The sequence below is a fragment of the Exophiala xenobiotica genome (genome assembly GCF_000835505.1).
Source record: "Exophiala xenobiotica strain CBS 118157 unplaced genomic scaffold supercont1.3, whole genome shotgun sequence".
Lineage (NCBI taxonomy): Eukaryota > Fungi > Ascomycota > Eurotiomycetes > Chaetothyriales > Herpotrichiellaceae > Exophiala > Exophiala xenobiotica.
Genome location: NW_013562492.1, coordinates 3,953,940 through 3,968,883, shown reverse-complemented (window position 1 = coordinate 3,968,883; position 14,944 = coordinate 3,953,940). Strand labels below are relative to the sequence as shown.

The window sequence follows — 14,944 nt, the reverse complement described above, 5'->3', positions numbered from 1 at the left end:
AATCGCCTCGAGGCTGATGTCCTTTCTATCCAGGTCCGGTTGAACTGGCAGTTGTCGACGACCGGCTTCGACGTGGGTGTTCATTCTGTCGAGGCCGAGGGCGGGCACCGCGTAAAAGGTATGTGTCTGAGTCGTCAGAGATCGGTTATCGGGCTGGAGAGTATGGTGTGGCGTTGAGATGGGAGTGGTACAAATACCGACGCTGAGCAGTCCAGGACGATCGTGTCTTCCTGTAGTCTGAGCAGTGTCTTTGGCGGTCGAGGGCACTGGAAGGCGAGGGTAAGAGTGCCGATAAGGAAGGTTTGGGAAGACTCAAGGATATACCCCGATACAACGTTGTGTCAAGTAAATGAATGTTGAGACCATCGAACGGGAAGTGAATGAATGAGCGACACAGTTGCCAGGCCAGAAATCAAGGCTCACAGGAGAAGACATGAGCTGTTGACCCGCGCCTGCTCGCCTATACATTGGGTGTTGTCTGATAGGAAGGTGGATGCTGACAACAGCGGGCAGGCATGAGAGCAACCGCCTTCCATCGAGATACAGCAGAAAACAAGAAGTAAGTGCAACCAGAAAGCAGCCAGTCAACCCTCCGGAGCGATAATGCATTCACTCTACAGAACAACCCCTTTCGCAAGATCCTTTGTCCAAAAAAGCACTTCCATATCCTCCCAGGGTATAAAAAGCGTGTGCGATGCAAAATACTGGTGTTGGTACAAGACATTACCTCGTAGACTCATAGACACATTACCCATTACTTTGTTGCTAGCTGCCCAAATCCCTCAGCGAGCATGATAATCCAGGACTCCTAGACTCTGTCTCATTTGCGACAGTCGTTCGGGTGCCGGTGGAGGATGCTCATTTTCATTTGGTTTCTCTTCGTCGTCGAGCCTGCTACGGCCCTTACCGGGTTTCGGCTTGAATGAAAATTCTTTGAGTCCCGGTAAACGGCTTATCTTTTTCCCTGCCCTACCAAGATACTCCTTCGACTGCTTTCGAGGTTCGCCCACTGAGTCTTGCCTCAGTCTCCCTGTCGAACCCCGACTTGGGCTGTCGTCAAAAGTCTGCATCGTCTGGAACTGAGTAGGACTCGTGTTCAAGACATCGGTGAACTCCATATGGCCGTCATCGGTCTTAGAGTCGAGGTTATCGGCGACAAGGGCGAAACTCTGTCGTCTCATCTCGTCTTGTCGCATGCGTTTGATGCCGAGTCTCTTCAATTCGGTCTTGAAGTCGTCCAGCATGATTGTGTCAGTGAGACATTTGAACACGAGACTCAATTTCCAGAATGGATTGATGCTAGAACGATTCAGCGATTGACCAATACAACGAAATGGAAGGACTCACCCGTCAGTCGAGCCGATGAAATTGTGAATGCTGGCCACAATGTCAAAAGCTGTGAATATCATGGCCAAGCAGATGGCGCATATTAAAATGCCAAAACGTGGGCTTCGTTTGATCAATTCGAAGACGCCTGTGCCATAACATTTCCGAATGACATGGAAGAGGGTGAAGCAGGAGAAGCACCACCACGGATCTCTAAGAATGGATTATCAGAAGATTGTTCTTGCGGTCTGTTCGAGTGCCTTATCTTACCTCATCAGCGGCTCGTATGGCCTGACTGTGGTGTAAAAGTCACTGATATTGTTGAAAAAGCGAAAGTTGTCGAAGATTTGCAATATGATTGGCGGTATTGAACAGGCGAGCGTCCCAAGATATATCCTTCGCACCCATTTGCCGGTCGAAGGTTTGAACATGGACCTTGAATCGGTGAAGAACGGTCGGATTTTCATCCAGGCGACGACATTGTGAACGATCCAGGAGCAATATAGCAGAGCAGCTGTCGAGGACAGATACCACCCATAGCCATTGAAGGACATGAAGCAGAAAGTTCCTAAAGTGAATCAGTGCATTGCAAGTACCGAGTAGCCAGCCGCATCCTCACCATGAGACAAGGCCGCCAGTTGCTGGTGCACTTGTTAGCACTGTATGTATACACTCGCATTGCGGCTTCTTACCTCGACCAGAATCAATTTATGCAAAAGGACTCCCCTCCTCATGTTGGCTATGGTTATACATGCCATAATCAGGAGAGCTCCGACCATGAATCCTTGACTCCAGGACTCGAGGATAAAGTCTTCGTCCGAAGCAAACGAGCGCCAGCTGCCATCTTCAGCGTCGGCGCGCCGAGTATGTATTGAGAGTGGTGGGGCCATTGAGGAAGATATTGGTATCAAAGGGCGTCAGTGCGCAAGGCTGTCATGCTGCCCTCCGGCACACATCGATAGTACTGCAAGGAAACACCCGACTGCGGAGTGAGTTTCTGGGGCTCGAGTATTATGCAGAATCGAGGTTAACCGATATATGATATGCATGGACCAGCTCTTGGGATTTCTGCAAGACTTTCGTCGACTAAGGTCGCAGTTATCGGCTTGACGGTAATGTTCACCTGGAGACTCGAGCGAGAAGAGGTGGGAGGACCGCGACACCGCAGATGCGACCAAACGTGGTAGCGGAGGACCTCAATAGACAAGATCCTCGTAGGGAGATGATTCAATGTAGAGATACCGCAAAGGAAGGTACAGCGCCATCAACAGCGCGGATCGTAAAAGGGGCCGGAGCAGAAGGATGGGAGGATTCAGTGAATTTGCAAAGGCAGGGACACTGCAGGTAAGATTTGATTGTATGGGAATTGTCCGATGTGAAGGTCTTCGTAGAGTAGAGTAGCTCGCCACGGTCTCTGCGTGGACTTGATAGGCTCTAACCGAGAGAGCCATGGGCCTGACTCTCTTGTGACTCCCAATTCGACTCCAGGGTTCTTTGACCTTTCAGCTGCGGGTGTTTCTTGAGTGGCATCGCAGAATGGTGCGAAAGGCGGGAGCGAATGGAAGGAAACACAACGGGGGCCATGATGGACGATGAGCGAAATCCAAGCCGGAACCGGACCATGGCGACTTTTTAGGGCATCTTTAGGGCTCACACGGGCCCACTAGGCTCTTACGACACCGTTCGCTATACTAAAGAGAGCCTGGCCGTGCCCTAATGAGCCCCGGCACACGGTTCAGGCACACTAGGCATTCTCGTCCCCCGCGACCCCGACTTTGTCTCTCCCACCAGCATGGTACAGTACCTCAAAGGTGCTCTAGCCACCAATCTTTGCCAACCGAGAACTGAACCGAATTTCCGTCTCAACCTTGGATGCGAGAAGACCTGTAGGTTTGTTTTGCACAGTGAAAAGAACAATCGTTACAACGGAGCGCTGATACAGATCGTGATTCAGACATGGGTTTCACTGCTAATGAACCGCGGATAGGCGGAATTGCTGTAATCACGAGGCGGGAAGTGGGAAAGCAAAGATGAGGCTGACGAGGCAGACTGCGGGCTGTCCTTTGTGTCCTTCGTGCCCACCGATGCCATCATCGAGCCCACTTTGAGCATCCTTTCTTGCTTTTCACACGTCTTCTGCTCTTCTTGTCAAACGTGGTCAGGCGCAATCATGCTGTCGATCATTCTTCCTCTCGGTTCGACTCTTCCCCGATCTTACGCATCACTATCCTCAAAGTACGAGTACGAGACGCTTGCCATGACCACGAGATTTGACCTGGGATAGCAACGTGGAAGAGAAGCGACATGCTCACAGATACACAGGCGTATCCATACTCTCAATTGTAGGTACGGTTCCTAAGGTTGGCTGATAGTGGATTGAGTTGAGCAGCAAAAAGGTTCGATGCATTACGTGCAGAAGCTCCCAAGACTCCTTCCAAACAAAAGACATCAAGAGAACCTGCTAATAATACAAGGCTGCTCTGTAGCTTCCAGGTATCGGTAGAGTAGACTCACAACCCTACCTCACTTCTCAAAAAGGGCGACCTTGCAGCCCACGCCGCTAGCCAGAGTGATGGTCATCCATTCCCTCCATTCGCGCTCATCGCGGCTCTCAATGTGGGGGAAGGTCTGTATCAATCTGATGGTCGCATAGCTTGCCTCCAACAGAGCATACTGTTGGCCAACACAGATCCGAGGACCGCCGTTGAAAGGCAGATACTCCCAGCCCGGTCTCAGCGTCTCCCATCTCTCCGGCTTGAATTCCAGGGCATCGGGTCCATAGAAATCTTCTCGTCTATGCATAGACCATGGAGAGTATCCCACAATTTCGCCCTTCTTCACAAGCACAGGCGATCTGCCCTCTGGACCACCACCAACAGGGAGAATCGTGTCTCTGATGGCCTCCCGACTGTTCCCCGGAACCACGGGCATCAGTCGCAGTGACTCGTTCAGCACCCACTTCAGATACTTCATCTCCTTGATCCTACTGTAGTCCGGTCGTTCTCCGCCCAGCTCGTCAACTTCGGCTCTCAGCTTCTCCCAGATATCCCCTCGTTTGGACAGCACATGCCATGTGTTGGAAAGCAGACCTGCCGTGGTATCTCGTCCCGCCAGAAGGATGTTGAGCAGTTCGGATCGTAGAGCGTAGGGATCTTGCGTCTGGTGGAGCAATTCGTGCAAAAACACATAACGACGGGTGCCGTCTTTCTTCTCCCTCCTGACTTCTTCCATCGCGTCCCGAATGATGGCGTCCGCAAAATCATGCATGATCTTGACGCTCTTCGTCCATTTCTTGTCGGGAATCCATTTTGTCAGCCCGCCAGAGGCGAAATTCTTCGATACATCTGCAGATCATCAGCATAAGCACCTCAACTCTTTGGCCGAAGCGTGGACATACTCTCAGTGACGTATACGAATGCCTTGACGAATTCATTCGCCGACTTGGTCTCGAGTCCGGGTGCCAACGTGTTAGTAGACTGCCCGAACAGGAATTCTGTAGCCGAATCCATAGTCAAACCAAAGAACAAATCCTGCAAATCGATCGTCGACCCGTCACGCGGAATTGCATCAATCAGATGAGACACGTGTGCCTCAAACATGTCGAGGTCGGCAACCTGTTGACGTGTGAAGTTCGGCCGAACCATAGCTCGCGATCTCTCCCAAGCAGCACCATCGGTCGAGAAAATACCATGTCCGAAAATGGGAACAAAAACTCCTATCCGTCGTGCCCCCAGGGAGTAATCTGGGAACCTTGTCGACAAGATCGTTTTGATGTTCTCCGGCTCGATTGTGGAAATGACTGTTACATATCAGCAACGACCATCTCCCAGAAACTCACGTTCGACATGCTTACTTCTGGTTCTTAGAACCTTGACTTTGACAGTCTTCCTTCCATTCGAAAAGTTCCTCGCCCGAGTCGCTTCATGCATGCGGCCTTCCTTGCCCGACTGGATCATGTCCTTGATGACATCCAATCCGAGTAGCTTGCCACCAAGGCCCTTGTGGGGGTATTGAGATACTGGTTCGCAGCCATTTTCTCGGATCATGCGGCGGCGCCGGGCGCCAGTTGTCAGCTCATAGGAGATTCTGTGTAGAGCGAACAAAGCCACAAGGGCGATGAGGACCACCGGTATTGGGATGGTTGGGATGGATAATACTGCCATGGCTGAATCGACTGCAAAGGTGAAGTGAATATCGAGAGGAACAAAATTGACAACGCCCAGTAGTCAAATGAGATGACCGGACGGAGTGGCTGTAGGGTTCCAGTAACTAGGAAAAACCGGCAGTCCTTCGAAGGTCCTTTTGTCGTATGCCTAGCTAAGTAGTATTCAAGCTCAAGGATTCAGCCGCAGCGGAGCAACGATATGGCCGACCGACGAAGGTCAGCGATCCGAGGTGAAAAATCCCTAGCTTCCAGGCTCCAGTCAAACAAAGACGTTAATAATATGGGTGAGGACAGATGATGGCGACAATAATAATGATCGGAATGAGGGACAGATGGAGGTGGAGTAACAGGACGTTCTCTGGTTATGCAGCGCTCTCGAATAATGATGTTGTTATGAATTGCTCGTACAACACAGGAGCGAAGGTGCTGAGAGCTCGCGCCAATCAAGGCCGCGGAGGTGGCGGTGGTATTGGTGCGGGCTGCTTCTCCTTCGTCACCATTGGTTCCAGGAGCTTCGCATCGGCAGCATGCAGCCTAAAGCAGGCAAATATCCGACGTCTAGATTTGATACACCCGCATCCGGGAAACGGTTGTTTAGAAATTACGAGGATACGAACACAACGTGGTGGGCGCATGTTCCAACGTGACCAGGGCCGTTTAAGGAGAGAACTTGCGAGGTCTTGTCTGACGGCATGATTACTGACACACCTCCGCCTGAAGACAAAGATTTCGAGGCTCATACTGTGCCATCTGTGCCATCCCCTGGATCTGCCCGGCCTTGTCAGACAAAATGATTTTGCTACCTGCCTTGCTTCCATGCCGAGGCATTTCTCCCTTGAACACCCTGCACTTAGCGAGTCGGCTTCATCTTGGCGTAGGAACACCTCATTTTCCCGGTGACACCAATTCTGGCGTGGTAGGACGGTGACCCCCAGATCCTTCTTCCTCTGTAATTAGTCCAAGCTTACTAAAGTCGTTGTGATAGTCTCACGGATCGCCCCAGGCACTTCCCACCAGTCTTGAATAGACCACGGCATACCTCCGACGTGTCAGCGCATTGCGTACATCGGTCCGCAACCCCCACCATCCGACAACTCTGCGGATAGATAATTACTCCATCGCCGTAACAGGCGAAAGGGAAGTGATACACGGCAGACGCACAGCCGTTATCCAGAGTGGGAATGAAAATGGATGCCGGCTTTGCAGTTCAATATACAGATGTTCCCGTCCAGACCGGTAGTTTCGCCTTCAAGCACACTTGCACATGTCGATATGGTTATTCGTAGGCTGCCCAGCCTTGCCTGAGGCATGGATACGTCCCAACAGGACATTTTTATCAAAAGTGCAGATTGATAGCTGTTCGACGCCTGTATAACCGCTTTGTCCCGAACCGTAAAAGAATGATAACTTGCCCCTAGACAGCTCTGTAAGCACAATCTCGCCAAAATCCCTATCCATGCGTCTCGATCCCAATATCATCTCCTCCAGCCTTATCCATCATCCCTTGTCGGCCATATTGACCATTGCCTCTACCTGCTCCATTGTTCCTCCCTCGTCCTCGGAAGCATCCTCTCGCACTGAAATTGCCACCACCACGTCCTTTACCCCCTGCACCTCCACCGTTAGCTTTCGGTCGACTACTGCCTCCGTATCTACCACCACCAACGTGACCACTCCTTCCCCGTCCACCGACTATGAAATCAATCTTCTTCAACGGCCGCTCAACCATATCCAGCCCTTCAAGCTCGAGTTTCCTTCTCTTCTCCGTACTGACTTTCCACGGCTGGAAAATCTCCTGGGGCTCTTCGAGCGCACGCAGTTCCTCCACCCAAGCCTTACAATACTCGCCTTGCGGATCATAATCACAAGCCTGCTTGACTGGATTGAACACCCGCGCCTCGCCTCTTGGATCATTGCCCACGCCAGCGACATATTGCCAATTACCCCAATTCGAACTAACATCATAATCCGTGAGCATACACTCGTACCATTCGGCGCCCAATTTCCAATTGATACCCAGATGCTTGGCCAGGAAGCTAGCCACGTTCTGTCGTGCGCGGTTGCTCGTGTATCCCGTGAGGAACAGTTCTCGCTGGCTTGCATCGATCAAGCTCGTTCCCGTGGTACCGCGGAGGAAACGCTCAATCATCGAGTCGACCTCTGGACCGCCAGACTTGGTTCCAGGGGTTTTCCAGGGATATGAACAATCGTTCCTAAAGCCTTCCAGCCGGAACAGCCGTGGGCCAAATTTCCGCGTACATAACCGCATATAGTCTCGCCATAGCAGCTCGAATCGGACTGCCGCGGTACCTTTGTTCTCTCCCTTGCCATACCCTTCAGTCGCCTTGTACTGGCTGTCCCGACCATCCTCAAAGTCCACCAACTGCGCGTGGACTTGCCGGGCGGTGATGCAACCAAGCGCCAACCAAGCGGAGAGTTTGGTTGAAAAGTCGGTTCCCAGCAGACCATTCCGAGTGTTCTTGTAGTTTGTCATCGCCCCGGAGCCGATCAGCGACTGGATCCGTTTCAAGCCTGCAGTACAGCCACCATGGAATGGATGTGCCGACTCCACATGGGATGGGAATGAAGTAGGATTGGCGAGTGGCGGTTTTTCCAAGAGTGGTTTCATCAAAGCGGACTCGAGTCCCTCGTACGTGTCGGGTGTTGAGAATGGCAAAGGCTGTGAAGGTACGGATGGCGGCATGGATGGTAATGATGATGGCCGAGGCACGGTCTTTCTTGGTGCATCTCGCAGGGGCTCTACTGATTTTCGATAGCTTGTGAAGACGTCTGGGAGGTCTGTTGGCTTATCAAAGGGCAAGTCGCGACTGCAGAGAGGTCAATATAGGTGGTCAAAGTCTCTCCGGGCCCATTCGTACTCATCAATGAAGTATTTCTCGTCCAGCCACAGCTTGAAGTCGACGCCAGCCTTCTCGGCCTCTTTGCGGACATTTCTTTCCTCCCTCTTCTCCTCTACACCTTCCTCCTCCGTCATCCAGATCGCCGCCACCGAGATTTCTTCGCTCTCTTGCTTGACTTGCTCGAGAATATCCTTGACAACTTGCCCTAGCATACCTACCCGAATGTGAAGTCCACTACCCAATTTCTCAAGTTCAGTCTTGAGATCCCAGACAGCTTCTGCGAGAAACTTGGCTCGATGAGGACCGCATCTCCAGAATTTGCCCACTTCTGAGCGGGCTTCTGGAAAAGGCGACTTGGCCTCCGAATCACAGAGAAACCCAGAGACTTCAACTTGTTGAGCAGCAAAGACATATAGTGGCAGCACATGCGTGAAAGGCTTTTGTGGCTGCTGTGATAGCTTGTGTAGTTCGTGAAAGATTGGATGATCGGAGAGCCGCAAGTCCCGCCGGAGCAAGTATATCAGGATCCTCTGGGAGGTCATTGCCACGAGTTGAATGACCGTGATAAAGGGGCCAGATTCACAAATCCAAGTCAGCCTGCCCACTCATGCAACGATTTCCACACAGCGGACCGTGGGTGCGGTGCGACGAGATGAGTTTGCTGGCGTTATAATCAGGACCAAAAGTCAAAGCCCCTAATATGTTGGTTCGTGGTCCGAATCAACACTGTATTATCAAGAGCCAAACCTGTCTTTAACTTGAGACAAAAGCAACAATCAATGAAATTAAAGCAGGACGCAAGAGATGGACTAGACACGTCTGACAGTACTTATGGGACCGTCAGAGGCAACGAGGGAATCGACGGCATTTGCCCACAGGTCATTGGGATGAGTACATTAAGCTCGTGCAGAAAGCAAGAGACTGTTCGGAAAGACCTATTCGATCCAACCTTGCGACGACAGTGTCAGGTACCGCCCTAGTGGAAGGCGAGGGAAGGATCCTGTCGGTTACTTCTGCATGCAGCACGACCTTGGCCAATCACAGTATCTGCCTGGCCTGTTACAACCCAAGACATCCTTCGATGAGGTCAACGGATCAGGGATATTGAGTTTGAAGATCCCGGAATGAGATCACCAAGATCCTGGAAAAGAGTTGCACGGGCGATCTGGGAAGTGGCTCGTACAGCACCGACAGTTGGGTCCGTGAACCTGAACACGCAGGTCTACTCGTAACACTTACAGGCGTAATGATTGGCGGACAGGATAGTTTGGTGGCTTGTAAATTGAAAAACGTGGCATGCAGGCATCCTGCCGTAGAAAGGAAGTCTTCCGATCTGTCGAAAGGATGACAACAGAGACAGATCTGAAGATGCCGATCTCCACGGCCCATTGTGGGTCTTCGACATGGAGTGGTCGATCGATCTAATGAGACGCCACGCAGAGACGCTGTGGCTTACCTCCAGATCGGTACTGTGCGACTGATTGGGGTAGTAGGGGAGCGCCATACGGCCGAAGGCCTAAGGTCAACATAACCAGGCAGACCGAACTCTGAGTCCTTCCATGTGCTCGTCCATACTCCTTCCCTGCACGAGAACGTACAAGTAATTGCAGAGGTATTGGAGTTTGACAGCTGCAATGCCAAGATGGTCCTGAAATACTGGTGGGACATGCAATCATGACATAACCTACCTGGCTAAGGACTACCTCGCATGGACAGCTGGGGAGATTGAGGGAGGCACTCAGCAAAACCATGCTCGTATAAATTGTGAATCAATGGCGTCATCGGGATCCTCAGTAAACACTACGTCGACAAACACGAGGCCGTGGATGCAGCAAGTGCTGTAATCGCTGCACAGGCTCACGAGCGGACACGATTCTGTTCTGGTCAGAAAGCATACCTAGGTAGGCATTGCTGAAACCTCCCGGTTGCTTGATATGTCCGCTCACATGGCTGTAGTCGCTGGTCACATTTATGGGAAGTAAACACAGAATCTTTGATTTTCGTTAATGGATATTGGTGAACTTGATGCCTTGGAGCATCATATCTTTTCCATGCTAAGGAACTGATGATTGTTAGTTGGTTGCTTGCTAATGAGGAGATTTACTCGTTTCTTAGCCGTCATACCCTGTGGATGGTTAGATGGTCTTGACTCTGGTAGATATTTAACGGCTTCCGCCAAACCACATCCCCGAACTCCTGAAGCTCCAGTATGGATCGACGCGATCGCGCTAGCAAGCAACTCTCGAATTTGTTGGTTTGGCGTAGCAAAAATGTACTGGAAGTAACGTTACATAGGGCGCAAGTACTCGTACTAGGTAAACGTCGGATGTGGATTGTGCGGATAATCACTGCAATCAAAGCCTGCCAAGGGGAAGATGGTGGCTCAACCAGGCCCGCTTTACACGTGAGTGATATGCACGTGATGGACGCATTTCTCTTTCCATTTCCAGCTGTGATCTGCAAGGCCCCTCGATCTGTCGGCGCCTTCCGGGGTGAGGCTGCACGATCTTGCAAGCCATCCAAGCCACATGCGCATGGCTACAGGGATCTTGACGACATCAACAGATCAACTTTCCTGTCACTTTTATCTGCATGCTGAAGGGGGTCTTCCCAGAACGGCGGTCATGGGCATTTGGAACCAATAACGGGGGCTGAACCGGACTGGGGGTCCTTTAAACCTGCAGCCTGCGTCGCACAAAAACCAATGCCTGTTCAAGCAGAAATGCCTTCCGTCATTAACCTCTGTTTAGGTGCCGTTAGAAATATCTGTAAGTCCGCTCATACTCGGCCACTGAGTCTGCCGTTGCGCATCCAAGCGCCCTGCCGCAGATAGTCTGCAAACCATCCATGAATCTCTGGGTATAATAACGACTCAGGAAAAAGGAAATCCATCAATCAAGACTCCGAACGATCCCTGGTGTCTGCTATCCATCACATCATAAGAACCAGGCAGGAACCACCGGCGAACCGACCTTCTGCACAGTTCGGCTCATGCAAATATTGTACAGTCACTGAGTGAGTCACTCAGTGAGAATTAGAGGGGCAGTAGGGGCCTTAGGCCCCCGTCCATTAAACTGCTGTTGCCGCTGTCGGGCTTCCATGCATACCGTCGCTTCCAGATTCCGATTTCGCTCCCTCCTCTTTACTCCCCGCGTCGGCTGAAGAACCACTGCCGCAGCCCTTAACGAGAATATGTCTCTGTGAAACACTGGTCAGCCTTGTGCATGTGAAAAGAGTCGGAGCTAGCTCACTTTGAGTGCGTCTTTGCGCGAGAAGCTCTTGTCGCAGTGATTGCAGGGGAATGGCTTCACGGCAAGATGGATCCTCTTGTGCCGCTTCAAGTCATGGTTACGGTTGAAGCTCTGAGGGCACTGGTCACATTTGAACGGTCGATCATGCGCGGGGGACTGCTGTGGTGTATTTGTCCGTGGGTGACCGTACATCCCATGCGGGTTGGCAGCATAGCCGCTATTGAACGCCATGGGTAACAGGTTGGCTTGCATGCTGCCCACCATGGCCATTTGGGTCCCAGGGCTATGGACATTGGACATAATTGGACCAGGCATACCCGGGAGAGAATATGAAGGGGGAGGTGGCCTCATAAATGGGGGTTGCGAGTGGGGAGGAAGTGGTCCCTGATGAAGGGTGGGAGAAATCCGCGGCGCGGACAGGGGCTGATGAGGACCATGAGACACAGGTGTGGGAGCTGCATATGCATAGGCCGACGGATGCTGGCCGGCACTGGTCATGCTGCTGAATAGTGCCGGCTTGCTATCATTAGGGGTTATAGGAGACTGCTGGCTCGAAGGGCGAGAGCCATTTTGCAGCGACGACATTAGGTGCTGAGGAGGACCCGGATTGCTGTTATTGGAGGGAGAGGACAGAGATAGAGGTCCTCCGTAATGTCCGTGGGGATCGTAAGGCGGAGGAGGGAGTGCTGAGCCTTCTCCTGGAGCGGGCGAATTCGAGCTCGGTCTCAACGACTGGCCAGGTAGGGGAGAAAACATTGATCGCGCAGAAATGAGAGAATTTCCGTGCTGCCATGGCTGCGGAGTGTAGCCGGTATGATATCCAGTCGGGGTGGTACCAGTGTTGTGGAAAAAGCTCGGTGTATATGGGAGTACAGGAACCGCCGCACCATTGGGGGTTGTGCCGCTTGGGATGGCAGATGAGCTTGCGCTTGCTTCTGAGGCCGAATTCGACGGTGGTGTCAGGAGTTGTCCTACACTGACAGGTGCTGGGCCGGCGTGAGAGGTATGGATGCCCGAAAGAGGAGGAAATTTCTGAGATGTCAACGGAGCGAAATGTAACGCGGTTGGAGGTGGCAGCTCAAACGCGGGAAGATTCGAGGCCGCCTGTCTGCGCTGCGTGAGGCTTGAAGGTGCACTGAGTGCATCGAAGGATGTCCCCATTGGCAGGGGAATTGCGACGGACGCCAGCCTGGCTGTTATAGAGGGTTTGGCGCGGAGTCGCTCTTTGAAGTTGGAGTCAAAAGTTCAAGCTGAAAGTCCTTGGTCGAACAGCTGTTGAGACACTCGGCGATCGCGGAGCGCAAGGTTTTCTTGTCGCGCTCTTTTCTGGCAATGTCGCGGACACAGCGAACTCTGTCGAGTTCGTTGATGTTGAGTTGTGTATTGAGAAGCCTCCTTATCAGGGTAGTATGTCGGAGAAGTATCTTATGGTGGGCGTACCGATCGCAAGGAAAGATAAACGCTGCTTCAGTGGTGACAAGCGGTGCTCTGAGAACAATTGTCGCGAAATGTTATATGTACAGGTTGACTGACAGGGAGGTGTCTATGGTGGAGCGACGATGAGTGAAGATCGGGTTTTCTGGCCTGGGCGGCTGGCTTTGGCGGCTTGCTCTCAGTGGCCGTGGGGCTTGGAAAGCCGAACTCGTCTTGGTGTACACCGTGCGGCCGTACAGTATGGGAAAGAGATCGGCACGATGTGAGATTCGGCAGCTAGCAATCGGTCTTTCAGAGATTGGGTTGAGGTGAGATGCAGGGGCGAAGTCGTCTTGTTAATATGCTTCCTGCCCCATGCGCGACTCGAGGGCGATGGGAGAATCAGGAGGGAGTTGATGATCAGGCTGTGAAAAAGAGCAGTCCCAAGACGCTTTCAAAGGTTGGAAGACATGCGATCCTTTTGGTCGGGGCAGCACATGGCGTTCTTAGCGGGCAGCTGGCGGTCGGCTGGCTGGATGGGTTCTGTCTTCTGCGTCGCCTAAAAAGAGGAGAGCTTGTCGAAAAGGGACGGCGGAGACAGGAGGTGCTAGGATGTGATGGGGATGGCGGCAAGCTGAATGGCTAGTTGGCCAGGGTGGACGCGATAGGAATGCGAGGAGGAGCATGAGACTAGTTCTTGGGTGCATTGGGAAGAAAGGTAAAGATGGTGGGCGGCGACACGGAAAAAACTAGACAGGCCAGGGGGACCCTGCCAGCAGTGGAAACTCCAGCAGATGTGCTTTTTCCTTTTGACATGGGTCCCAGTCCCAGAAGTGGTCTCAGTTGCTCGTCGAACAACGCAGTCTGGACCGAGCGCTGCAGCTCAAAACTTTGGTCCCAGAAAGGGATCGCGAGAAATTGGATACTGAGTGCCAGACCATGCTGGAAGTAGACACGACCATTTGTGATGAAAGTCGAAGGAAACACGGATAAGTGGAGTGCCCAGTGAGAAAACCGGTCACGCAAGCGCTGGGATTCGTGGGTTGATGAGGTTCCCGGCACGACTTGTCCGTCTGGGACATGTCAGGTCTGGTCGGAGCGTAGGTTTCGTTTGGAGGGGGCAAGCGACGAGGGACTAGACGAAGTAGTGGCCGGATTAATCGATGGATGGGTGAGAGGAGGTGCGCGAGCGGCGACGCTGTAGTTAGGTGGTTCAGGTTTGAGCATGATACATGTCATCAAAAATCGAGGTGTGCAAGAGACTGAAGAAGGTGGTGGTGGTTGTACTTGTACTATAGAATTGTAGTGTACGGGTACAGCACCTATGTAGTTAAGAGATGACCCTTTTTTCATTGAGGGAAAGAGGGCGCAGTTTGCAGCGCGCAGGCAGAGACAACAGTGCGCGCCGCATTGTTCTTGCTCCTGCTCTTGCGCCTTCATCCAGACAATGCATCTATCTCTCTCAGCTACCATCTGCACCCTCCCAGAGATTCATCCTTCAGAATAATACACACAAACCTTCGGTTCGTCCGTGCTACATCCCCATGCTACCCATAACCAGGTGTCCACCTGGCCATGAATATCTACTCCTAAGCGGCCCCCCGGTCCCACGGTACGAGCATGACCGTCCGAAAAGATCCTGGTCCTAGTCGAAGTCGCGATCATGGCCACCATCCAATTTCTCGTCTCTATGCTCTACGGGGGTACCTCACCTTCACATACTAAATCTCCATGATGTACTGTGGTACTCCGAATGTAGCTTGAGATCCAAAGACGGCGTGAGTGACCTGCAGCTACAAGCACCTAAGTGGAGACTTTGCTGATGCTTGCAGACACCAAGATTGAATATTGTTAGCTACGCGAGGCCCAAGAACACTGATCCCATTCAGCTTGGTCCGATCCTCTCCGCTCTTCATCCTTGGTCAACA

The 14,944-nt window shown here is 52.1% G+C and overlaps 4 protein-coding genes across 4 annotated transcripts; all 4 read right to left on the bottom strand.

The window, feature by feature from the left end:
- Window positions 1–443: 443 nt before the first annotated feature.
- Window positions 444–2,850, bottom strand: PV05_05731 (uncharacterized protein). Its single transcript, XM_013462266.1, has 5 exons — window positions 2,019–2,850; window positions 1,946–1,967; window positions 1,597–1,894; window positions 1,348–1,539; window positions 444–1,299 (listed from the first exon to the last, which is right to left on the bottom strand). The coding sequence occupies exons 1-5, from the start codon at window positions 2,214–2,216 to the stop codon at window positions 783–785; spliced, it is 1,227 nt and encodes a 408-aa protein (XP_013317720.1). The 5' UTR covers window positions 2,217–2,850; the 3' UTR covers window positions 444–782.
- Window positions 2,851–3,700: 850 nt separating this feature from the next.
- PV05_05730 (uncharacterized protein) lies at window positions 3,701–6,073 on the bottom strand. The gene is made up of 3 exons (XM_013462265.1): window positions 5,180–6,073; window positions 4,724–5,125; window positions 3,701–4,670 (listed from the first exon to the last, which is right to left on the bottom strand). Exons 1-3 carry the CDS (start codon window positions 5,487–5,489, stop codon window positions 3,850–3,852), a joined length of 1,533 nt encoding a protein of 510 aa, XP_013317719.1. The 5' UTR covers window positions 5,490–6,073; the 3' UTR covers window positions 3,701–3,849.
- An 868-nt stretch (window positions 6,074–6,941) lies between these two features.
- On the bottom strand, window positions 6,942–8,894 carry PV05_05729 (uncharacterized protein; the record flags this gene model as incomplete). The annotated part of the gene is made up of 2 exons (XM_013462264.1): window positions 6,942–8,319; window positions 8,371–8,894. 2 exons carry the CDS (start codon window positions 8,892–8,894, stop codon window positions 6,942–6,944), a joined length of 1,902 nt encoding a protein of 633 aa, XP_013317718.1.
- Window positions 8,895–11,043: 2,149 nt separating this feature from the next.
- PV05_05728 (uncharacterized protein) lies at window positions 11,044–13,710 on the bottom strand. The gene is made up of 2 exons (XM_013462263.1): window positions 11,604–13,710; window positions 11,044–11,550 (listed from the first exon to the last, which is right to left on the bottom strand). Exons 1-2 carry the CDS (start codon window positions 12,762–12,764, stop codon window positions 11,422–11,424), a joined length of 1,290 nt encoding a protein of 429 aa, XP_013317717.1. The 5' UTR covers window positions 12,765–13,710; the 3' UTR covers window positions 11,044–11,421.
- Between the last annotated feature and the right edge of the window lie 1,234 nt (window positions 13,711–14,944).

Bases quoted from the DNA above. Each gene is read 5' to 3' on its own strand.
- PV05_05731 (XM_013462266.1), bottom strand. From the start codon at position 2,216: ATGGCCCCACCACTCTCAATACATACTCGGCGCGCCGACGCTGAAGAT. The intron at 1,968-2,018 runs GTAAGAAGCCGC...CAAGTGCACCAG, and splicing joins ATAAATTGATTCTGGTCGAG to CAACTGGCGGCCTTGTCTCA. The intron at 1,540-1,596 runs GTAAGATAAGGC...ATCCATTCTTAG, and splicing joins CCATACGAGCCGCTGATGAG to AGATCCGTGGTGGTGCTTCT.
- PV05_05730 (XM_013462265.1), bottom strand. From the start codon at position 5,489: ATGGCAGTATTATCCATCCCAACCATCCCAATACCGGTGGTCCTCATC. The intron at 5,126-5,179 runs GTAAGCATGTCG...GATATGTAACAG, and splicing joins CAAGGTTCTAAGAACCAGAA to TCATTTCCACAATCGAGCCG. The intron at 4,671-4,723 runs GTATGTCCACGC...GATGATCTGCAG, and splicing joins ATTCGTATACGTCACTGAGA to ATGTATCGAAGAATTTCGCC.
- PV05_05728 (XM_013462263.1), bottom strand. From the start codon at position 12,764: ATGGGGACATCCTTCGATGCACTCAGTGCACCTTCAAGCCTCACGCAG. The intron at 11,551-11,603 runs GTGAGCTAGCTC...AGTGTTTCACAG, and splicing joins CGCGCAAAGACGCACTCAAA to AGACATATTCTCGTTAAGGG.